We start from the raw sequence: 23,772 nt of genomic DNA on the forward strand, positions 1-23,772 counted from the left end.
AATTAGCAATTTGCACAATTTATTTTAAAACATTATAAGTCTTATAAAACATTACATACCTGATGTTTTCTGAGTTCATATTATAAATATCCTGCACATCATAATCAGATATAATATGCATAATATAATCTACGTGTATGTCTATAATTCATTCCATATTTTACATACAATATTATATTTTCTATATATGAAAAAATATTATTTATTCCAAATATATATCTACCATTTATTCCATGTTCTTTTTTCCTATTTATTTATTTATTTATTTATTTATTTATTTTTATTCTTTATTCCATGTTCTATATAGGATTCTGTTCAGTATATATGAAACAGACATAATTTCTTCTGAATATACACCTATAGTTTATTTCTATTATTCACATAAGTTCCTCATATGAATCCTGTCATTTGTCATTTCTGTCATTTATTATTACGACTATCTCTGTCCTGCTTTGTGTTTGCAATGGTGCGCCGTCCTGATAGAATTTCAGAGAGACTCGACTCTGGCTGGGTTCGTGGATGGAGACTGGGGAGGATGGAGGTGCGGAGTGGGGGGATGGGGAACTGGGGGGATGGGTATCCAAGGGGGATGGAGATCTGGTGAGTGGAGATCCAGGAGGGATGGAGATGCAGGGGGGATGGAGATCGGGGGGGACGAGGGTTGAGGGGGGACGGGTATCTGGGGGGATGGAGATCAGGGTAGACGGGGGTTCAGGGGGGACAGGTATCTGGCAGGATGGAGATTGGGGGGATGGAGATTGGGAGGGATGGAGATTAGGGGCGACAGGTATCCGGGGGGATGGAGATCAGGGGGGATGCGGGTTCAGAGGGGACAGGTATCTGGGGGGATGGAGATTGGGGGTTGGGGGTTCATGGGGGACAGGTATCCAGGGGGATGGAGATTGGTGGGATGGAGGTTCAGGGGGGATGGATATTCAGGGGGGATGGGGATCCAGCATGCATGGGGATCCAGGAGGGGATGGAGATCAGGGGGGATGGGGATCCAGCATGCATGGGGATCCAGGAAGGGATGGAGATCAGGGGCGATGGGGGTTCAGGGGGGACAGGTATCCGGGAGGATGGAGATTGGGGGGAATGGGGGTTCAGGGGGGATGGGTATCCAAGGGGGAAGGAGATTGGGGGTATGAGGATCCAGCAAGTATGAGGATCCATGGGGGATGGGGGTTCAGGGGAGACAGGGATCCAGGGGGGATGGAGATCCAGGCAGGGCTGCATCTGCAGTCCGGAGTACCCGCCCACACGCCCACCCTGAGGGTTTTGGGGACAGCACGTGGCGCAGCCTGTGTCCCCGCATGACTGGGTGATAGACGGCGGGAGGGGCTGCTGGGGAGGTGGTGCCATCAGGGTGACTCATGTGTCCGCTCGGCCGGGGGAGCCTCGCCCTGCGTGACTCACCGCTGAGTTCCCGTGAACATCTGCAGCTTGGAGGGCTGTTGGAGCCACGGGGCTGGACAGGCTTCCGCGCACAGGGCTCCACTTGCAGCTGGACCAGGGAGCTACGTGCCTTGCACACTGGACACGGGGCCCAGGCTCCGGGTCTGGGTGGTGGCAGACAAACCGGGTGGTTTGGTGCTGTTTTCTCTGGCTCTGTTGGCCCCAGGAGGCAGTGTGGGCAGCAGTGGGCACAGGGGAGCCCGGAGTCCCCTGACGTGGTCGCCCCTGATGTCACAGAGTCAGCAGTCTGGGCTTGCAACGGGTAGACCAGTTGTGTAGACGGATAGGTTGCATTCGGATAGAACTAGATTGGGAGGGCTTCCTGCTGTCGGATCACTGGATTTCCCGACTGTCCCTGGGGGGTTTCAGCTGATGAGGATGTGGCGCACCCCTGGTGCAAACGTCGGCACAGCCTTGGAGCAGCTGGCCTCCGGGTATCCGCACAACGGGCAGGGTGCGGTGGGATTTTGTAGCCTCGTGGGGAGCACGTGATGAGGGTGTGGCTTCGTGACCAGGACACAGGGGTCCCCAGGGGCACGGGGCAGGGAGAATCCTGAGACATGGGGTCCAGGCTGCAATGATGCCAGCTGAAGGCTTCAGGGTCTTGCATGGTGACCTCGGCCCACGGCCACCTTGCAGGGGCGCCAGCCCCCAGGTCGGGCTGCAAGCCAAGCCCTTGCTGTGGGGCCGAGCGCGTCCTCCGGGGTCACGCAGGCGTTGGGGACGAGGCTGGGAAGGAGGGGGCCACTGACACTGCTGCCCTTGGCTGACCTGGGGGTCCTGGGAACAGTGGGCTCCGGGTTGCTTGTGGTGACTCAAGGGGGACGTTTTAGGGAGAGTGAGTCCCAGGTCAGTGGTCATGGTCAGCCCACGTGCACATGCTCATGTGTGGTGGACACACACGTGTTCAGTGCAGTGCACACACACGTGCTCACATGCAGTGAACATGCATGCACATGTGCTCTCGTGCAGTGTTCACATGTAGTACACATACACAAATGCTCACGTGCAGTGTACACGTGCTCACGTACAGTGCACACAGTGCTCACATGTACACATACATGCTCACGTGCAGTGTACACACAGTGTTCACATGTAGTACGCATACACTCGGGCTTAGTGCAGCGCACATACACACGTGCTCATGTGCAGTGCACACAGTGCTCACATGTAATACACATACACAAGTGCTCAGTGGAGTGCACACACACGTACTCACATGCAGTGCAGACACATACACATGTGTTCACTGCAGTGCACATACATAGTGTTCACATGTACACATACACATGTGCTTACATGCAGTGCACACGGTGTTCACATGTAGTACACACATGCTCACGTGCAGTGTACACACAGTGTTCACATGTACGCATACACACGTGCTCATGTGCAGTGCATAGTGTTCACGTGTAGTACACATACACATGTTCTCAGTACAGTGCACAGACGCATGCTCACGTTCAGTGCTCACACGTGTTCACATGCAGTGCACACACAAGTGTTCACATGTAGTACACATACACATGCTCATGTGCAGTGCAGTGTTCACATGCAGTACACATACACACATGCTCAGTACAGTGCACACACACATGCTCACGTGCAGTGCACACGTGTTCACGTGCAGTGCACACACAAGTGTTCACATGTACACATATACGTGCTCACATGCAGTGCATACACAGTGTTAACATGTACACATACATGCTCACATGCGGTTCACATGCATACATGTGTGCTCATGTGCAGTGCACATACATAGTGTTCACACATAGTACACATACACATGTGCTCAGTGGAGTGCACACATACGTACTCACGTGCAGTGCACATGCGTGCACATGTGTTCACGCACAGTGCACATACATAGTGTTCACATGTACACATACGCATGTGCTTACGTGCAGTGCACACAGTGTTCACATGTACACACATGCTCACGTGCAGTGCACATACATGTGCTCATGTAGTACACACAAACACATGCTCGTGTGAAGTGCACATGTATACATGTGTGCTCAGTGCAGTGTACATACATAGTGTTGGTAGGCAATGCACACAAACAGGCTCATGTGCAGTGCACACACCCATATGCAGCAGTGCACACGTATGTGCTCCCTTGTAGTGCAAATGGATGCACGTGCATAGTGCAGACACACGCAGGGTTCACGTGCAGTGTGCACATATACAGGCATGTGCACATGCAGTGCACGCACACGCTCACACCCACGGCACATACGGAGTCCCACACACAATGCACGCGCATGTATATGCACATGCCCAGTGAGGTCTTTGGTGTTGATAAACTCTCCACCTGCTGCCTCACGGAAACGTGCCCCACGCACGTTCCTTCCTGAACACATGGAGGTGGCCCCATGGCACGTTTGTGGGGTGTTGAACGTCTAGCGCTCCCTGAGGTGGGGAAGCTGCCCCCTTGGGGTCTGGTCCTCTCGGCTACTGTCCGGCCTGCGGTCACTGCCCTCGCCGCTGACCAGACAGCCTGTGCACACTCCTCCAAATTTCTTGGGTCGTCTAGTGGTTCTGCAGGAACCTGTGTTAGTTGTGTAGTCAGGGAAGTCGGTCATAAAAGGGGATTTTTCTGCTCGTGTGTCTTTTCCACCACGTATGGAAAATTGTTACTCATGATCTCAGAGCGTCAGCTGCTCGCGAATGACGCTCGGGCAAAATCACCACGTTCTCCTACTGTCGTCACTGCTGCTGAACTTCCAGATCATTCAGACGTGAACTAGCGTCTTATTTTCGCCGTCGACGTGAGCCTCTCGGATAGATGACGAGTTCTATTACACATTCTCTATATTTTAGAAAGCGTCATACATTTTATTTTTTATTTTTTTATTTTTAATTTTTATTTATTTATTTTTTTTTTGCGCCATACATTTTAAAGAGCGACTCAATGCCACACGCATCACGAAACCTAGGCCCTTTTCTGGGGTGTTTTCTTCTTGATTTTTACATTCTTACGTCCTCGATTTCTAACCGCACTCTTTGTCCTCGTAGGTCAAGATTTCGATTTGTCGGATGCCCTTGGCGGTGAGTCCTCTTAAAATTTAATATTTATTTATAAGATGGGAGGTGAACCGTTACAGTATTGACTTAAAACAGAGGATGAGTGTTTTATCAGAACATGGTATAGCGACGCGTGTGCTGGAGTTCATGGAGTCACACAGGGCGAGGAAAATCCGGACGCTCCGGGTGGGAGATATTAACCCTCCTGGTGGGATAACCCCCACCCACGCTCCTGGTCTCAGTGAAAACCGGGGCCAACGTCCGCCTGCGCACCTGTCCATGGGGGTCCTGGCGGGCTCGGAATTCATGCTCCAACCGCTGCCACCGCCTGAGCAATCAGGGAAAGTGGTGTTTTGGACGTTTGCCGACTCTACAAATTGCATGCAGCAATCTGAGCAACTCCTTGAGAGTTGGCACCGCTTCCCATCCGCAGGACTTGCTGATTCTGTGTCTCTTCTCTGCAGACAATGACAAGAAGCCCACGGCGCCCCCCAAGAAACCCAGCCCTGGTAAGAAGCACACGCGGGTGGCACGGACGGGAGAGATCCCGGCGGTGCGCGCCCTCCTGTTCGCCCCGAGTCGTAGACAAGCACAGAGACGAGCGGTTTCGGGGGCTCTGGACGCAGACTGGTTCCTACTGGACGGACATTGTGACCCGGTCATGGAGTCCCATGACTTCTGTGCAACACAGGGCTGACGTGCCTCGGGGATGCTTTCGCGGGTCCCTTGTGCAGCACCTCTGCCTGCTTTCGCTCTGTTTTTGGATATTCGTTTCCTAGGAGAAGCGATTTTCGGGGCTGAGATGCCCGTAGAACCCGTGAGTGAACCCCATTGCCGACTGCGAGGACACACCTGCCAGTCCTTGTCCCCGTGTCTTTCTCAGGAAAGCCAGGAATCTGGAATGGGGGTCTGATCCGCTCCTGCTTTGCCACCCAGACAAAAACTGATGCCCAAACCATGGACATCTACCACTGTTGGCTTTTTAAAAAAAATTGTTCTTAATTTAATAGGTTTTTTTCCATAACATTCTTGGCAGGCGGAGCGTGGAACTGCAGCTCAGCCCGCAGGCATGGCGCCGTGGATTGGGACCTTCTGTTTTGTGGGTTTTGTTTTGCTCCATTGCTCCTTTCAGGGACTTGACTCTTGTGTTGGGACTTGGGTCAGATACTCGGAGAAGTGTTTAGGGAGGCAGGGATGCAGGGTCTCCTCCATCTGTCTAGGGCCCCGAATCCTTTCCTGGGTGTTCACGGCCTGCTTCCCTTGCAGACGATGACGGGTTCAGTCTGGAGGACGCCCTCGGCGGCGGAGGAAACAGTAAGTACCTCTCGGAAGTCTCCTGGGTGGCTGAGCTGCTGGTGATCACCAGACTGTCATCATCCCCAAGAGCCTTGCAGGTGTGAAGTAAGAGCTAGCGGCCACCACGCGCACGGAGGGAGTGGCGTCTTGTTGGCCGTGGTTGGCTTTCTGGCTTTTGCAGGTCTGCTTTTGCTTTTATTTAAAAAAAAAAAAAACAACAACAAAGAACCAGGCTTGTCGGCCTTGCAACCACTTATTAGGTCAATGGGAGCGCCCTTCCCCGCCCGTGGGACCCGTGCCCTCTCCCACAAGGAGCCCGTCGCTCCCTTGGGTGTTGTTGCCGCCATCTTGAAATGCTCTGTGCGCTTGGAACGAGGGGCCCCGCGTTTTGGTTTGGAGCCGGGTCCCTCCAATTCTGGTCCAGACACCTGCTTTCATTTCTGTTGGAAATGCGTGGAAGTATTAGAAAGGTTCCATTTTCTCAAAGGTAAGTGTAAGTAGGGCAGCTGGGCCATGGCGCGTAGAATGGGCAGTGGCCGTGTACGGCTTCCCACCGACGTCTACTGTCTGCTAAACCATCCGTAGGCAAACCGATGCGGGTTTTTGGGTTTTTTGGCTTCGTTTTTTGTTTTTTTGAGGGTCTTTTTTGCTGACTGCAAAGTACACATACATGGTAATGCTTGTGTTTTACCAATAGATGACCCAGTGCCGCCTAATCCACCCAAACCGAAGCCTAATCCCAACCCCAACCAGCCTGGATCTTCTGGTAAGACCCCCTACCCTGCGAGGTGTGCTGTGCGTGTCTCACGCTACAGTCAAGAAGAGGTCATTTCAGATTAGCGTGGGCTTCATGGGGTGGGGGTGGGGGTCTCTCTGGCACAAGGCCATGGTGGTTTTCCAGGAGCAGGAGACCAGTTTTCCAAACGATATTTCTGGTTAGGATTTGACCTTTTGGTTTCCTGCAATCGACGTGCGAGGTCTCGTGGACTCTTTCAAAAATGCGATGGAAGATTTTATTTTATTTTTTCAATTAAAAATTTTTTTTTTGATGGAGCGAGCATGCTTAGCACGGGGAGGGGTAGAGGAGAGGGAGCATCCCAAGCAGACTCCACGCTGAGCGCACAGCCCCACGTGGGGCTGGATCCCGCCACCTGGAGATCATGACCTGCGCCGAAATCCAGAGACGCCCAACTGCCTGAGCCACCCAGGCGCCCCTCAGTGTATAGAATGGATTTGGAGAGAAGTATGAGGTCCTGGTTTCTCTCTAGAGTAGCTAGTGGATTTTCAGCCCTTTTGCCTTCTTTTGACACATCCTGATATACTTGGAATAATCTGACTACCACCTGCTTTCTGAATTGAATGACTGTCAAGACTTCCGATTCCGAGTGCATTTCTTCCTTTAGATTTGTTTAATTTTTAACACGGAAAAAACACACATATTCTCCATGTTGTATACCACCGCCAAGATTTTGGTGGTTTGGGTCGCCAGTGTTTCAGGCGTAAATTTAAATGCCCCGAATTCTAAGTCCCAATGTCAATCTTTTGTTCGTATTGTCCTAATTTTGTTGTTTGTTTATTAAATTTCATAAGAATTTGTTTCATTCTGTTTGGCCGTTTTTATCGTGTGACTTTTAATGACGGTCATACTCTTGGAACATGCTTCATGTCGAAAATGTTGGTTTCTTCTGATGCTGGAGAATGATGATTCCCAAAGCAAACTTAAGACGCCTTCTTTCTTAAGGATAAAGTTAAAATACATTTTGTTTCTTATTTTTAATTTTTTTAAGATTTTATTAGTCTATTCATGAGAGAGACAGAGAGAGGCAGAGACACAGGCAGAGCGAGAAGCAGGCTCCCTGCAAGGAGCTCGATGCAGGACTCGATCCTGGGACCTCGGGGTCACAACCTGAGCTGAAGGCAGACGCTCAACCACTGAGCCACCCAGGTGTCCCTGTTTCTTATTTTTTAAAAGAGATTCTGGAAGTCAAAATATTCAGGTCAGTGTGTGCTCTGGTTTTTGACCTTTTTTTCTCCAAATTGTCCAAATTATACCAGTTCACCCTGGTCCACCTGTTTGTGCAAACGGGCATCCCTCCTGCACACCATCACCGAGCCTGAAAACGGTTGCCAGACGGATCATGTGAAAAGCTGCATGGCCCCAGGCCCTTATTTCCTGACTTTCTTTCTCAAATTAAGGAAAATAAATTCGGTGTCTCTGTTGGCCTCGTATGGTTTCTCTTTTGTGGTTGCTTCTGTCTCCACTTCTGGGTTACGTTTGAGGATAACCGGCCTCTCCTTCCTGATTGAGAAGCCTGCTTCATCCACTTGGAGATCCTATTTTCATTCTTTTATTATGAAAACATTCCCCCCCCCCCCATTTTAGCATTTCAGTATTTTTGACAGTGATTATTTTTATTTATTTGATTTTTGGCAAGTGAGTCTTTTAATGCGTGTGTATATGTGTGTGTTTTCCCCTGGGGTCTTTTATGCTTGAACAGCTTCCCCCGCTTCTTTGCGGCTCTTTGATTTTTCCTTTTAATGTAACAATCGCTTACTCATTGTCCCTCATCCTTCTCGGAAGAAGTAAAACCCTGTCTTTATTCTCATTTGAATGCTTTCCAACAAGAAATCAATTTGGAGAACACCGACTGTCTGCAAAATTGAGCTTTTTTTTTTTTTTTTTCTTTTGGATTCAGTTTTCTGTGCTTCTTTCATGTTGCTATTCCTATAAGCATATTTCTGGATTTGCTCTTCCCTGTCTGTATTTCTGTCTGTGAACACATTGTAAGCCCTTTATTTTTCCTGCTTCTTTCTGTGATACAGAAGTGAATTTCGTCCATCTTTCCTCACTAGCCGCTGAACGACGAATCCTTATTACCTGTTAATTATTTTACGTTCCTCGTTCAGCATTTATGAAAAGACTATGATATTATTTTTCATATATTTTTAATCAGATGTATATGTATATGTATCTTTATATTTTTCTCTTTCCAGTTTTCTTGTATTTAAATCATTTTGCCTTGGCCAGAAGACCCATATTTAATTTCATCAAGTGCATGTCCTCATCAATGCATATGAGCAATTTTTTTCTTTTAACTCGTGAATATGACAAAGTATATGGAAGGATGTCTCACTATAAAATACACCCTTGACTTGCTGGAATAAATCATACTGGGTCATGATAGGTTTTATTAAACTGACGGATTAAGTCTGACGTGTATCAGCTACCTACTGCTGCTTAATACACTGTGCCTGAACCCAATGTAGTTTCTTTTTTCTTTTTTCTTTTTTCCAATGTAGTTTAAAATTTTTTAACTTGTTATGTCTTAGGGTGCCTGGGTGGCTCAGTCAGTTGAGCACCTGACTTTTGGTTTTAGCGGAAGTCAGGGCCTCAGGGTTGTGACATCAAGCCCCACGTGGGGCTCTGCGCTCAACATGGAGTCTGCTTGGCATTCTCTCTCCTTCCCCCTCTGTGTTCCCCCCCACCCTCCGCTCATGCTCTCTTTCTCTCTCAGTCTCTAAAATAAATAAATAAAATATTTTTAAAAGTTTGTTTAGTATGTGTCACGAGTCTAGGCGAGCCTTGGTTGACCTTGGCATGGCTGTCAGGTGTCTGTGGTCACCTGGTGGGTCTTCTGGGGTTGGCTTTTTTGGGTCACCTCAGCTGGGGTGACTAAGGTCACCGTTATGTGTCTCCTTCACCCCACTACCAGCTTTTAAATGAGTCCCTCTCAAGAGGCAAGAGCATCAACCCCAACAGAGGCTAATTTAAGATGCTGACCTGGCTCCCATTTTGCCGACTTACCATTGTCCAGAGTAAGTCACGTGGCTGAGTCCAGAATCAACAGGTGAAATTTAATATGGGTCTTCTAGCCAAGGCAAAATGATTCAAATACAAGAAAACTGGAAAGAAAAATATGAATATAAAGATCCATATACATCTGATTTAAAAATCATTTGCAAAAAAAAAAAAATCATTTGCAATCGACATGCCACCAAGATGAGGAGAGTGAAGACTGAGGGCCCTTAGGGCATTGAATCTATACCAGACAGGTCCCTTGGAGGTTATTTTATTTTTTTCCACCCAAAAGACTGCTGGATGCTTTCCATTTCTTTTGGTATCTTTTTCAGGTTTTCTAGCAAAGTCTTCGGTAAGACTAATTTTAGGAGTTTTATTTATTTTTTTTATTTTTTATTTTTAAAAAATATTTTATTTATTTACTCATGATAGACATAGAGAGAGAGAGAGAGGCAGAGACACAGGCAGAGGGAGAAGCAGGCTCCATGCCGGGAGCTCGATGTGAGACTCGATCCTGGGACTCCAGGACGGCGCCCTGGGCCAAAGGCAGGCGCTAAACCACTGAGCCACCCAGGGATCCCCAATTTTAGGAGTTTTAAAGTAGAATTGGGAATTCAGTTGTCATTGTATATTTGAAATATTTTTTTTTTCTATAAAGTAGAGCCCCTCTTGGATTCCCCCTGCCACAGATCTGCTTTAGATTCCGATAGTGTTTTTCTTCATTCCGAGACATCGAGACCCTCCCGAGAGCCCCAATATGGCAGATGATGCTGTGTTTTTATCTTCTAGGTGGCTTTTCAGATTCCGATCTCGTCGATGGAGCTTCAGATGGAGGTAAAGTTACTACTTCTTCTCTTTTCTCCCTATCACCCACCTGCTGAACACAATGACATTAGGGTCTACACCCTTAGCCGTCAGCAAAGTTACAGTCAGCTGCTTGGAATTCGCTTGGGATCTCCAGCATTTGTAAACGCATCAAGGGTGGGGACCGTAAGACCTGCCCCAGAGAGGCTGGTCCCTAGGAGCTGTGTTAATGGTTCAGTTACCCACCATGTCCATGGGGCTGGAGGTCAGCTGATCGGGCACTTCTCAGACATCTGAACTGCTGATCACCTGTTTGTTTTTTTCAGTGACTGTTGGGTGTCTCCAATGGCGTGTCCTATTATTTAATGAACATAGAAATCAAAGCCCTGAGAATGAGCTCATGTGACCCTCGTTGGCAGCATTACAGTTCAAAAAGCAGATTTCCTAACTCTCTCTTTAAAATCTTAGGTTAGACTAGGGTCCAAAGCTACATATAATACATAGAATATAAGTCAATAAAAATATACACATAAGATAAATGTAATGATTTCTGTGTTTATGGAAGTTAGAATATATTTATATTTATTTATTATATTTACTTATAATTTGTCTTAACGTATATTGCAGTTGACCGTTGAACAAAACAGATTTGGTCTGCGTGGGTCCACTTACGTGTGCATTTATTTCAATGAATGCAATGCACTCCTGTCAATGTATTTTCCCTTCCTTATGATTTTCTTTTAAGATTTATATATTTATTCATGAGAGACACACGCAGAGGGAGAAGCAGGCTCCCTGCGGGGAGCCCGATGTGGGCCTCGATCCCCAGATCCCTGGATCATGAAATGAGCCGAAAGCAGATGCTCAACCGCTGAGCCACCCAGGCCTCCCCCTTACGATTTTCTTAATGACGTTTTCTTTTCTCTAGCTTAATTTATTGTAAGAATACAGTAATACAGCGTAGAACACATAGAACACATCACGTATATGTTATCAACTATTTATGTTATCGGGAAGCCTTGCAGTTTAGAGGCTCTTAGTAAGTAGTAAAGTTTTGGGAGGAATCAAAAGTTGGATTTTCGACTCTGTATGGTGTTGCCTCCCCTAATCCTCTTCTGTTGTTTAAGGGTCACTTGTATATATCCTCAGAGTCAACAGGAATGTCCCTCGGATCACCTCATAGCCATGGGCCGCGTCTCCATGGGTGGGTTCCAAGGCCCTGGATGGGATTCTTCCCAAGAGCAGTCAGGATCCCTGAGGCACCCAGGACTTACTGGGTCTCCTGCAGCCTACCATGGGACGGGTGCTCTGACTCAGGAGCTGAGCCCCTCTGTCAGGTAAATGGGAACAAGTCCGATGATTACGTTTAGCAAAGCAGGGACTCAACAAAGGGAACAAAGGACTCTGTGACTCCCTTCACAACTCAAGGTCCCAGGAGTTGATCTTTGCTACGAGATTTCCTTTACCAAAAATCTTCCCAATGCAACTTGCTGCAAGCCTGTTCCTCCCTTGCAGGAGGCGGTGGCGGTGGTGGCGGCGGAAGCCAAAGGCCCGACGGGGAGGAGCAGGGTACGTACACGTGGTTTCTGATGCCTTGGGTTTCTTATATGCACTGTTGAGAAAAAGTGGAATGCAGTGGTCAGGACCAAACCTGTAGCATTGGCTCTGTCATCCTAAAGATGATGGCGAGAAGCATCAAAGTGCGATTGCTCTGTGCCAGGCCATGTCCCAAGCGCTCTGCTGGAGTATCTGGTAGACGTTCTTTAAGAGACTCAGCAAGGGAGTCTTGATGTGACCCACAGGTTACGTTGACTCATCTTCCCATAGTGCCCTAAGAAGGAATACCATCTATATTACCCTGGGTTGCCCAGAGAAACAGAACCATCGGGATCTATCTATAGATACACATAGGTATAAATGTACAGAAAGAGATTGATTATACGGAATTGTCCTACATAACTATGAGGCTGAGAAGTCCCGTGGTCTGCTGCCTGCAAGCTGGAGACCCAGGAGAGGCACTGGTGTGGTTCAGTCCCAGTACTTTGGACTGGAAACCAGAAGAGCCAGGAGTGTAAGTCTCCGCCCGAGTCTCAGATCCCAAGAACCAGGAGTGTCTGTGCACAAGGGCAGCCGAAGATGGATGTCCCTTCTCTGCACTCTGTTCTGTTCAGGCCCCCTATGGATTGGTCATTGCCCATCCTCACTGGTGAAGACCACCTGCTTCACGTAGTCTGTAGATACAAACATTTAGCTTTTCTGAGAGCATCCCTACGGACGCATCCGGAAGGCATGTTTTTCTAGCCATGCGACACCACTTAGCCCAGTCAAGTAGACACAATTAACCACCACACCATCCTTGACCGACTCATGGAGCGGGACGTCTTGTGTACCCACCATGCCGAGAAATTGCTAGCTGTCAAGTCAACGTGGCACAGCTACACGTAGCGTGAGAGTTACTGATGGTGCATGGAAACTCCATCGTGGCGTAAATCAAACAAAAGTACCGAAGGGGGTCAGCGGCTTTCGCTTTCAGAAAATACATGGTGAGAATGATGCCACACAGCCTCTGAGTAGTCCCAGGTGGGTACCACACACTGTGGGCCATGTTGCCTCGCCTCAGAGCTTCCACCTCAACCTGTTAGGGCCCCTGCACTGGCCATAGGGATCGGAGGAGGCAGGGTGTGTCGTCCACGGGAAACCAGTTTTGCATTGGAAGCGGTGCACGCACGTAGTCAAATGAATTCTGATTCCAGATGTGACTTTCGGGGAGCAGTATGGCTGGCCCTTCGTATCATGCAAACGGATTGGATGTGGTGTTGGGAGTTGGACACGGCTCAGGAGTGGGGTTTCTTCCACGGTCACCCTGTGACCCTATGTCTTGACACTCAATCCCACCTTTTTCCCGTGAGCGGGGCCTCCAGCCACCTGCCCTGTGCCTGGTCTGCTGTCCACGAGTGTCCCCAGTCATGGTGCCGTGTGCTTCTTCCCACAGCTGACTCCCCTGGGGTAGTCCCTGGCATCATTGGGGCTGTCGTGGTGGCCGTGGCCGGAGCGATTTCTAGCTTTATCGCCTACCAGAAGAAAAAGTTGTGCTTCAAAGAAAACGGTAAGGTTTTGGGGGCTGCTTCCTTTCGTTTGTGCCTTGCTAACTTGAAATCTGTGCTTTCTCAAAACTAAAACACACCAGAAGTCTGATTGGCGTGAGACCTGTGTGAGGCCGCTGATAGTCCAAGAGATCGCTGAAATACTAGAACCAGAGTTTGTAGCTTCCATTCCAGCGCCGCCCAGGTGGAGTTGTGTGGAATTTGCAAGTCACTAACCACCCCTGTCTTTGGGGTTTCCATCTATAAAGGGAGAGATGATCATCTACACACCATAGGACTTTTGTGAGGATCCATAGGTTGTGTGTGAAAGTTTTGACAGGTTGGTTGAAGAAATGTTAGCTCATGGAAATGTTAATTCATCCTTATTTATAATCGCTGTCATTCCTCATCACTCTTATGACAAGAGTGATGGCTGGGATGGCCGCCATATTGTTTGCCCCAACCAAGGGAATTTTCTTTTTAAGATTTTATTTATTTATTCATGAGAGACACACAGAGAGAGAGAGAGGCAGAGACACAGGCAGAGGGAGAAGCAGGCCCTGTGCAGGGAGCCCGACGTGGGACTCGATCCCGCGTCCCCAGGATCACACCCTGGGCTGAAGGCAGGTGGTAAACTGCTGAGCCACCCCGGGATACCCCAACCAAGGGAATTAAAATGTGGGGCAGCTGATTCCCTTTCTGGTATAACCCCGTACTCACTAGTGCTTGGGAGGGTTTTTGGGTAGGATATAAAATTTATAGGGGAATATGGAGGATGTCACACCCAACAACATAGGGGTTGGAACTCCATCGTTGGCTGTTTTGAGACAAGATAGGCAAGAGTTCCTGGATTACATAGGATTTGCCATGGTGTCAGTTAGCTGTATTTTGAACATAGCTCGTGTTCATGCATCTCTGGGTTGCTCAAAGTTTTGACTTTCCTCTTGTAAGGTGAACACGAGGGGTGGACTCTGATGGGGGTCCTATTGGGCTGTGGGTGGAGTCTCACAGTGTCTGAACGTCTCAACCTACCTGTGGTTTCAAGTCCAGATTCATACTCAGCCATTGAGCTCCATTCTCATGGATCACTGCCCGAGGACTCTAGGGAAATACACAAAAGATGGGGCACCTGGATGCCTCAGCAGTTGAGTGTCTGCCTTTGGCTCAGGTTGTGATCCCGGGGTCCTGGGATCGAGTTCCGCATCGGGCTCCATGCAGGGAGGCTGCATCTTCTTCTGCCTTTGCCTCTGCCTCTCATGAGTAAATAAATGAAATCTTAGGGGAAAAAAAGATTTGAATAGATGGTGATACAAAATTTGACTATAGGCAGGGAGTCTGCCCTTAATGTCCCATCTTTAGAGATTTTTAGATGCACAGACTCCATCTGTAGCCTGAACCCAAAGAGCTTATGGGTTCAGAGATTTAACATAAGCTGCTGTTTTGAGGGTAAGGGTGCTTCATTATGTCTATTTCCCACATGTGACCGGGTGCCTTCCATCAGAGTTGCTTGGGAAACCATGCTTGGTTGTCTGAATGTTGAGCATCCAGCATGTCCAAATGGACAGATGACCAAGGTCAAGGATGTGCCCAAATGGACAGATGACCAAGGTCAAGGACGTGCCCAAATGGACAGATGTCCAAGGTCAAGGACGTGCCCAAATGGACAGATGTCCAAGGTCAAGGATGTGTCCAAATGGACAGATGACCAAGGTCAAGGACATGCCCAAATAGATGACCAAGGTCAAGGACGTGCCCAAATAGACAGATGACCAAGGTTAAGGACGTGCCCAAATGGACAGATGACCAAGGTCAAGGACGTGCCCAATGGACAGATGACCAAGGTCAAGGACGTGCCCAAATAGATGACCAAGGTCAAGGACGTGTCAAAATGGACTTCTTTTCTACCCCCTCTCTGAAGATGCTCAGCTCAGAGCATGATGCCCAGCCCAGAGAGGGGAAAGGCACGCCTGCTAGGGAAGGAGGTATGGGAAGTCCAGGCACAATGATTTTCTGAAAATCTGTAGGTGACTTTCAAACCCAATTTGGATCTCCAAATCCAGTTGGATTCTGGAGTTATAAGGCATTTATATCACCTTGTGTTTGGGATATACGCACCCCCCCCCCCTTGGATGTTATGGTGCCAATTTGACATTCATATGCCAAGGCACTATGCCAAGTCACAGCGGTTTGGGGGAAGGACCCAAAAATCTTAATGGACTTGACATTGTCCGATACTTGGAGTGGGGTTAGGAACTTGGGAAAGCAAGTGTTCTCCATCCCCCTGTACCCCATTCCTGTATTTTGGTCTTTGAAGCATTCGTGTTCCTAACATGGGGTGAAAACGGAAAATTCCCCAGGTAGAAATAGTTGAATTAACAAATTTCAAAAATAAAAGCATCTTCCCAAAAGAATGTGCTCAGGGTGCTCTGGAACTCAACACATGCTTACTGAGCAGCGAGCTAAAGTCTTCATTTACCCAGGATTTCGTACAGTTTCTCCTGCATGAGCCAATTGAATATTGGGGCCAACTTTATAAGCTCGATTTGCTTTCTGGTTTTATTGGAGTTGGGGATCTTAGCTGATTTAGACACACAAAGAAAAAGTAAAAAAAAAAAAAAATTGGTGGGAAAAAAGTGGTGGATTGGAAGAAGGGAAGTAGGCTGGTATTTCCGATATCAGTTGTTAAGGACCTTTATCTGTAGCCATAAAATGCCCAGCGTTAAGATAAAGAAAACCGGGTGCTCTTTTTCTATAAACCCCAAGACGCTAACGCGGGACAGTGAGTATCTCTTTGGAGTCCAGGAATTGATATTTTGGTGTTTTCGACCTGTGTTAGTGGGGAACTCGGTGTTTGTCTCCGTGATGCGTTGTTATGAACAGAGGTAGAAATGAAGTGTTGGGTCTGGGCATTGGGCCCTGGAAGATCCTAGAGCTTTCGGGGCATCTGTATAGGAATATTGATGGGTTTTCTTCATGGGGGTCAAGAAGTGCGCATCCACGGGTAGCTGCGAGCTTGGACGTTTCCTAAAAAGGGTGTGGCCACGGCGCATCCCACTGCTTGAAGGAACCATGGTTTTGGGGGGAAAACCATTGTTCTGGAAGAGTGATTATTTATAAAGAGGGTGGTTTTCCAGGACCTTGTCACTGCGTTGAATTTTGTGGTGTCTGTTGACCCGGGCGCCATCAACTGGGCGCAAACGGGGGCGCTCTCAGCCCCGAGACGCATCCGGCAAATACGAGCCGACCTGCTGTAAATGTACTGAAGCGCTTTGAGTATCTCGTTCCGAGCTGATGCCCGGCATCCATGGCCGATGGGATTTGGTAGATGTGTCCTGTCTTCCTGGAGGTCTGGATGTGTCCCCAAGAGTGTAACGTGGTTTTGTTGCAAATGACGCGTGCTGGCCTGTTAGAGCCGTTTGGGGGCGTGGGCTCCCCACCGACGTGATGCGTGGTTTGCTGTGCTGGCTCCATGTGACCGGTTTGAGTGGCAAATGGCGTGGGTGGTGACCTGCTTTCACAGAGCTGTCACCTGGCGGGCACGACGCTGTCGTCTCGGCTGGTTCTGGCTGCTTGCGGGCTTGTCCGCCTGATGTCCGCAGCGGATGCTTGAGGCGTTGCTGGCGTGAGCTGCATCCATCCCCATCTCCACCTCCCTGTCCTCCTTGATTTTGCTTTCATCTCTCCTTGGCTCCTCCATGGCACTTCGGGCTTTCAGCATCGCTTAAAAAAAAAAAAAGAAAAAAAGAGAAAATCCTAAAATCCTAAAATCATGCTCTGCTCCTGCCCGAAGAGTGCCTTTGTAACAGCGGCGGCTGCTGCCTCGGGCTTTGGACATGTGTGGACCTCTCCGAAGTTTACCTCCTTTCTGTTTTGTTTTCTTTTTCTTTTATCTTTTATCTTTTATCTTTTTTCTTTCTTTTTGTTTTTTCTTTTTTCTTTTTCTTTTTCTTCTTTTTCTTTTTTTTTCCTTTTTCTTTTTCTTTTCCTTTTCTTTTTTTCTCTTTTCTCTTTCTTTTTTCTTTTCTTTTCTCTTCTTTTCTTTTCTCTTCTCTTCTCTTTTCTTTCTTTTCTTTTCTTCTTTTCTTTCTTTCTTTTTTTTTGTTCATTTTTCAACCTTTCGTTTCAGATGAGCCGAAGATGTAGGGACAAGCAGAAAGCCGTGTGCAAGCCCGGAGCCGCTCCTGTGCGATCAGGGCTTGTCCGCTGAGACGCAGAGTCTAAAGCAAAGCCTGGCCCTTGCCCTCGTCCCCGTGGCTAGCCGTTGCCGTGGCGCTGGGACGCCTCCCAGCCGACCGTGTCCCCCTTCCACATGCACGGAAGCTCCTACCCGCGTACGGCGTTCACGCATACGTAGCTTCAGGACACCAAGAGGAATGCAGAATATTTTCTAGTAAACTTAAAGCCAAGGGAAGAGAGATGGTGGCGGGTGGCGCACGTGGGGCGCTTCCCCGCGTTCCTCGAGTTCCCGCCTGGCTGCCGCGTTCGTGTTTCCGCAAATGGGCCGCCGGAGCCGCGAGCCTTGGCCGCGTCCTCCTGACGCAAAGCCCACCGCTTACTCCGTTTCATCCTGCAGCGCAGCCCTTAACGTCTGACTTCCCCGCCACACGCCGCATCCCACGAAGCAGGTCCTTGCTGTCTCTCTGACCAGTTTTTTTTTAATTAAATGGGTGGCTATCCCACTTCTCCAGGGGGGGAAGAAAAATATCCACTTATTTAGGAATGACCCACAAACGTCACGATCTGAGAATTTTGAAGTTAGGTGACATCAGGGTGGCTGTGCCGACACGTGAGAATCCGTGCATCTTGGAAATCCCCGTAAACGTAAAATCACCTATAGGTTTTTTCTTTTTCTTTATTATTTTTTTTTCCTAAAGGTTTTTTCTACCCCTGCGTACATCTGGGCATCTCCTTCCCTCGGGCATATAAATCGCTTTTCTCATCTCAACCTCATGCAGAGACTTGGCATCGCCTCCGGCCTGGGGTGGGGTGGGTGGTGGTGATGTCGGGGCTGGATCGCTGGCCGGCTCTGGGGTTAGCATGGCTGGTGGATGGGGAGGTGAGCTGTCATGGGGGCCCTGCATGGTTTTTTCTTGAGTCTGGTCACCCCTCAGTTGTCACCGTGGCCATTGACTGGTGCTTTGGATGATGTGCGTGTGTGTGTTTTAGTTCTTATAAAAGGACGCTTGCTCTCAGGTTAGCACTTGGACCTGTGTGCCCCTGAGAAGCAAGTCCTCAGTGTGGCCTACGATGAGGTGCTGCTGGTCAGTGGTCCCCCAGGGCCATGGTTTTGCCTCCAAATGCATGCTGTGTGTATACTTAAATAATCCCCAGGCACGGAGAGCCGCGAAAGCTGCAAATTCCATAACCGCTCTAGCAGCCACACGTGGTCCCTAGGGCCGCAGGAAAGCACGCGCATTGCCTTTGTGTGTATGTTGAGATGCGGTGTGCTTGGGTTTTTACATTTGGATGCAGAGTGGATTCCCCAGAACCTGGCCGGTCTCCCTGTAAGAGCCTGTGGCACAACGGGGCTACGGGTGGTTGGGTCTCGAGGGCTTGCATGGGTCTCCTCTGGGGAGACGGGGAATCTGGCTGTGTATCCCTGGTGGGCACCTCAGCTGGGGTCCTTCTCAAGAGTTGGCGCTTGCCAATGGCCGTGTGGCGCTCCAGCAAACAGCATTACCAGCAGAATCTGGGAGAACCGCCTGGGGGGCAAAGCCACGTCTGAATCACAGCCAACTGACCCCGACGGTGCTGGCGTTAGTGCTCTGTCCCCCGTGCACGCTGATTCCGGGGAGCGCAGGTTGTGTCCTTCTCCCCAGAGGGCACGTACACGGGTCGTGGACCATGCAGCATCCACCTGCTCGCTCCGCGGCACCCTCCCTACACCGCTGCCTCCAGAAGGTTCTCCTCGGAAGCTGGCGGTGTGTGACGGCAACGTCAAGAAGCATCAGAAGATGCCCTTTGACGTGTTGCCGCCACAACGGATGTGGCCATTAGTCCATCTTGTTGCTCCTCGCGGGCGTGTACCGCTGTGTTCTCAGTCGCCACCAGATGAGCTGTCCTGTTGCCATGTGCTCGCTCTACACCTTGTGTGTTCCCATGGCCGCCACCTGCCCTGCCAGCACGAGACCCAACATGTGTGCACTTACGGCTCTCTTACAACCGTCTGGGTCTCCTTTTTTGGAGGCTGGGGGACGGAGGACAGATTACGGGCTTTCTCGCACGCCCACTGGGACCCGTTCTTGTGTGACCTGGAGCAGAAGTCACATGGTGTGTCTTTTCATGACAGGATTCTCCCCCCACCCGCCACCCCGCTAAAAGCAATGTATTTTGTATAACAGTTTGAGCTTTGTGAACGGTCTTGGATGTCGTTTGCTCGGGCCCCTTTGCGGCCGCTGTTCCTGAGCGACACCACTATGGAGAAATAAACGCCTCTTTGCCTGTGAAATCTGTCCGCTGTCTTGAATTCGGTCAACTCGTGCTGTAGATCTTGGGGGTGGAGGGACGATTAGGGGCCTTGGTCGTGTCTGCTCTGATGTGTGTTTGGCAGATTTCAAAATAGAATTAAGAATTAAAAAAAAAAAAGCAACAGATAACAACAAGAAAACCCAAAAGCAAGCCAACGGGACCCTGTGATGTCCTGTTAATCTTCGATTCCCTGTGGATGGGGCTGCACTGAGCGGGTCTGCATCTCCGTCCCTCCTGGCCCCACTGATAGTGGGGGGTGGATAGGAGGGCGGGGAGCTGGTTCCAATGACAGTGACATTAGGGTGCATTCTTAGTATTCATCCCCTTGGGGCATCTTTTGTGCTTCCTTTCAGCCGACCAAGGTGACACCAGCACGAAAAACCAGCAGAGCACCAACGCCGAGCAACCAGGTGAGCAGCCGGGCACCAGCCCTTGTATCTTCTGTCCTCCCGCCGTGCTTCTGCGCAGCTCCATGGCGCACTGCAGGGCATTGCATGAGTTCCTCTCTGTACCCACGTTTCTGAGGGGACGGGCTCCAGTGATGCTGTGTAGATGCTCTGGGGCTTGAGGCTTTCAGATGACACCCACTGTTGTCTCCGACTCTCTTTAACGATCAATGATGAGACTTGGCCCGCGGTGCCCCCCTCGTGGCTACTACATGCTCGGGAGGTAGGCTGGCTGGTGTGCAAATGAATTTTCCATGAGATTTTTACTTATTTTGAATTTGAAAAATAGGCACTTTTAGGAAGTGCATGTCTTACTTGCGGCAACTTCAAAATGGGGAGAGATGTGTCACACAAGGCATCATTGTTAAAGTCCCCAAAAATGCACAGTAGACCTCTACACCGTAAATGACTTGATGAGAAAAATGGTAGTCCCAAATCATTTTAAATTAATAAAAACCACGGCACCTGATTAAGAAAATTATGTGTGGTGAGATTTGGCAGATCACAGATGTTTTTGGCCGTGTCAGAGAAGTCAGTGGGAGAAATTGCTTTCTCCTATTTTTTTCCCTACTTTTCCTGGGGTATCTTTTTTTTTTTTTTTTTCTAGCTAGAGTTGATCATACTCTGAAATTTGTTGAATCTGTTTCCCCTGGGAGGTTAGAGTTGGTGTTTGCTTTCTGTCGGCAATGTGTTTGGCCTGCATTCGTCTTCCGCAGCGAGGGAGTCACCTGCGTCTGAAGTGTTTGAGGCGCAGATGGTGACATGCGGGTTTTCGGGAGACCTGGGCATGCCGTGTGAAGTCATTCCTTGTCTGTTTGTCCTTGACAGTTCAGTGGACTCTTCTGGAAAAATAAAAGCTTGGCCACAAATGCGACTCTGTGACAATCCCCGCAGGAGGACGAGTCTGGCCTGCTGCGTCCTCCCGACAAACGCAGGCACCAGGGCAGAGCCAGCCACGCCGGGATCCAGCCCCATCCTGTCCATGCCTTTGTTCACGCTGAGACTCTTTCTTTTGACCTTGACATGCGTTGTGCCTGTTTGCACCACGCTGGGTAGATGAGGGATACTCGTGCCGCGGGTTGCATCCCGAGGGGAATGGCGCTCACGCTATCCGTGGCCGTTAGGCGTTTCCCCGTGGGGTGTGAAAGGCCGATCGTCCATCACAGTCAGCCCATCAATCCAACGCTGACCCCACAAAGTTCCCCCACCCGGAACTCTGGGTCGTGTGACCAACAACGTGTGAATTAAACACAACCGTCCCCTGGCATTGACCCTTGGATACAGTGACATAAGCCTTCAATTAGTGTCCTCAGAACCTCCTTCATTGGGTAAGATTTTTTTTCACACCACACTAATAAAAAAATAAAAAACCAAGTACTTTTTACTTAAATGTCTTGCCATGGGGTGACCTTTAAAGGAGGCTGTGGAGAGTAGTGGAATAGACCCCGTGGTGCCTTTTCTGGGACTGTAAGACAGTTGATTGACCGAAGCATCCCCCTGCATTTTCGGGATTTTCTTTCTCTGCCTGTTTGCCTCTTCTGGTCTGGTACACCAAGGACATTCAGATACTCCCCTGGGTTACATCCTTCTCTGTATTCAGATACTCCCTCATGTCTAGATACTCCCATGCATTCATATATTCCCTTGGATCAGATACTCCTGTACATTCAGATACTCACCTGTATTGCATACTTGTCTATATTCAGATACCCCCCTACATTCGGATACTCCCCTGCATTAGATATTTCTCTATACTTAGATACTCCACTGTTTCAGATACTTCTCTGCCTCCAGACATTCCGCTACATCAGATACTCCTCTGCAATTCAGCTACTCACCTACATCAGATACTTCCCAGTATCCGTTATTGCCCTGCATCCAGATACTCCCCTACATTCAGATAGTCCTCTTCATCAGATACTCCTGTAGATTCAGATTCTCCCCTGCATCAGATACCACCCTGCATTCAGGTACTGCCCTCTTGTTCTGTGGGTTTTTTTTTTTTTTGTAGAAATTTGCCAACTGTAACGTCCTTACAAAGTGTTTTAACTGCTTTGATGTGAGAGCTTGCTTTAACTTTGCGGTAAAAGTGCTTTGTGGCAGAGGACCTCCTGCTTTGTGTCCTAAAGACTCGAAATGAACTGAAAGCATCAACTCTTCCTCCTTGAAATAAACAATGACTCTTCTACGTCAAGAAGCACGTCCCCAATGTAGGGCCCTGCACACACACACGCACATGCACGCACAAGGCGACAGAGATGCATGCTTATATGTGGCAGTTTGCAAAGGGCTTCGTTGAGATCTTCGTGTTCACATCATGACGTGCAGAAGCCCTGATGTTCTAGGTGCGTACACTTCCCTCCGCTGAAGAAGAATTAGGACACCTTCATCAGCTTCCAGTGACACGGCAGGCTCATGCAAATCTGTTAGGACAGTTGTGCGGAGAATGGCATGCTCGTGAGGATGCACATCTCATCATCAGTAGTGATGTTCAGAGGTGCAGCATGTTGTCCAAGCCAGGTTCACACACATCAGTCCCCATCGAGGGGTATGCTGGCATCACACCTGGATGGTGTGCCATCACATATCACCAGATTTAGGGGAAGGGCTGGGGTGGAAGTATCAGTCATCCATCATGGGTCTTTGTCACTTGGAAGCTCAGAAACACTGCTGGCAGTCTGGGCGGTGGGCCCCTGAGCCTTCGTCCCTTGTGTTAAGGACTCCATCCCTCCCCGGACACTATCCCTCCATTAGCTCCTACTTCCCTCCATTGCCCACGAGGTTTCAAGCTTCATTCTCAAGATCCAATGGGGAGCATGGTCTCTGGCTCTTTTTGCATTTAACTTCTTTTTCCTGTTTTTCATCGATGGTAACCTTTGAGTCTGTGAAGTGGTAAAATTAAAAAAAAAAAAAATGGTTGAGACCCCTGAGTGTGTATCACATCCATTCATTAATTCATTCTGCAAATAGCTACCCCCCTGTGGCTCAAGTGTGTACGGAGTTGGACAGGACACTGGATTCTGGAGGACATAACACAAACCTCTCAAGAGTTGGGGTCGACCAGTTGTCAGCTGAGGGCTGGATTATCTAATACGCTTGGGCCCTGTTGCTTAGCTAGCACGAAACCTAGGTGACAAACACAGCACAGAAGTATCCACGTTCTTCTCAAATGAGCCTTTAAGGTCAGATTCCACATGCAAACTTGCTTTGTAATTTAAAAATGCATAAACTCTGTAACTCTGTGAACAACATTGACATTTTTGTAAGCATTGCAGTCATACCATCAGCGTAAATGTCTCCTTAAAGACGAGAATACAGAGACCATGGGTATTTTTTTTTAAGGTATATGAAATCATGACTCCTTTGTAAATAAATCTACATTTAAGCGATA

General features: G+C 48.9%; 1 protein-coding gene and 1 long non-coding RNA gene across 4 annotated transcripts in view; both read left to right on the top strand.

The window, feature by feature from the left end:
• CD99 (CD99 molecule (Xg blood group)) overlaps positions 1–23,772 on the top strand; it is a 34,607-nt gene extending 10,835 nt beyond the window's left edge. Inside the window, exons 2-10 of one of the 3 annotated variants that reach the window (XM_025435493.3) lie at positions 4,477–4,509; positions 4,950–4,994; positions 5,752–5,799; positions 6,479–6,547; positions 10,370–10,414; positions 11,900–11,953; positions 13,377–13,490; positions 20,289–20,345; positions 21,210–23,772. In XM_025435493.3, the coding sequence (XP_025291278.3) occupies positions 4,477–4,509; positions 4,950–4,994; positions 5,752–5,799; positions 6,479–6,547; positions 10,370–10,414; positions 11,900–11,953; positions 13,377–13,490; positions 20,289–20,345; positions 21,210–21,235 (491 nt within the window). In that variant the 3' untranslated portion in view covers positions 21,236–23,772. Of the gene's footprint in view, positions 1–4,476; positions 4,510–4,949; positions 4,995–5,751; positions 5,800–6,478; positions 6,548–10,369; positions 10,415–11,533; positions 11,842–11,899; positions 11,954–13,376; positions 13,491–17,593; positions 19,916–20,288; positions 20,346–21,209 lie in introns of those variants that run through there. The other 2 variants (XM_049107740.1, XM_049107739.1) reach the window with 2 other exon arrangements.
• On the top strand, positions 13,497–17,218 carry LOC125754702 (uncharacterized). Its single transcript, XR_007409487.1, has 2 exons — positions 13,497–15,177; positions 15,208–17,218. It is a non-coding gene; the product is annotated as an uncharacterized LOC125754702 (long non-coding RNA).

This window comes from Canis lupus, chromosome X, assembly GCF_003254725.2.
Source record: "Canis lupus dingo isolate Sandy chromosome X, ASM325472v2, whole genome shotgun sequence".
NCBI lineage: Eukaryota > Metazoa > Chordata > Mammalia > Carnivora > Canidae > Canis > Canis lupus.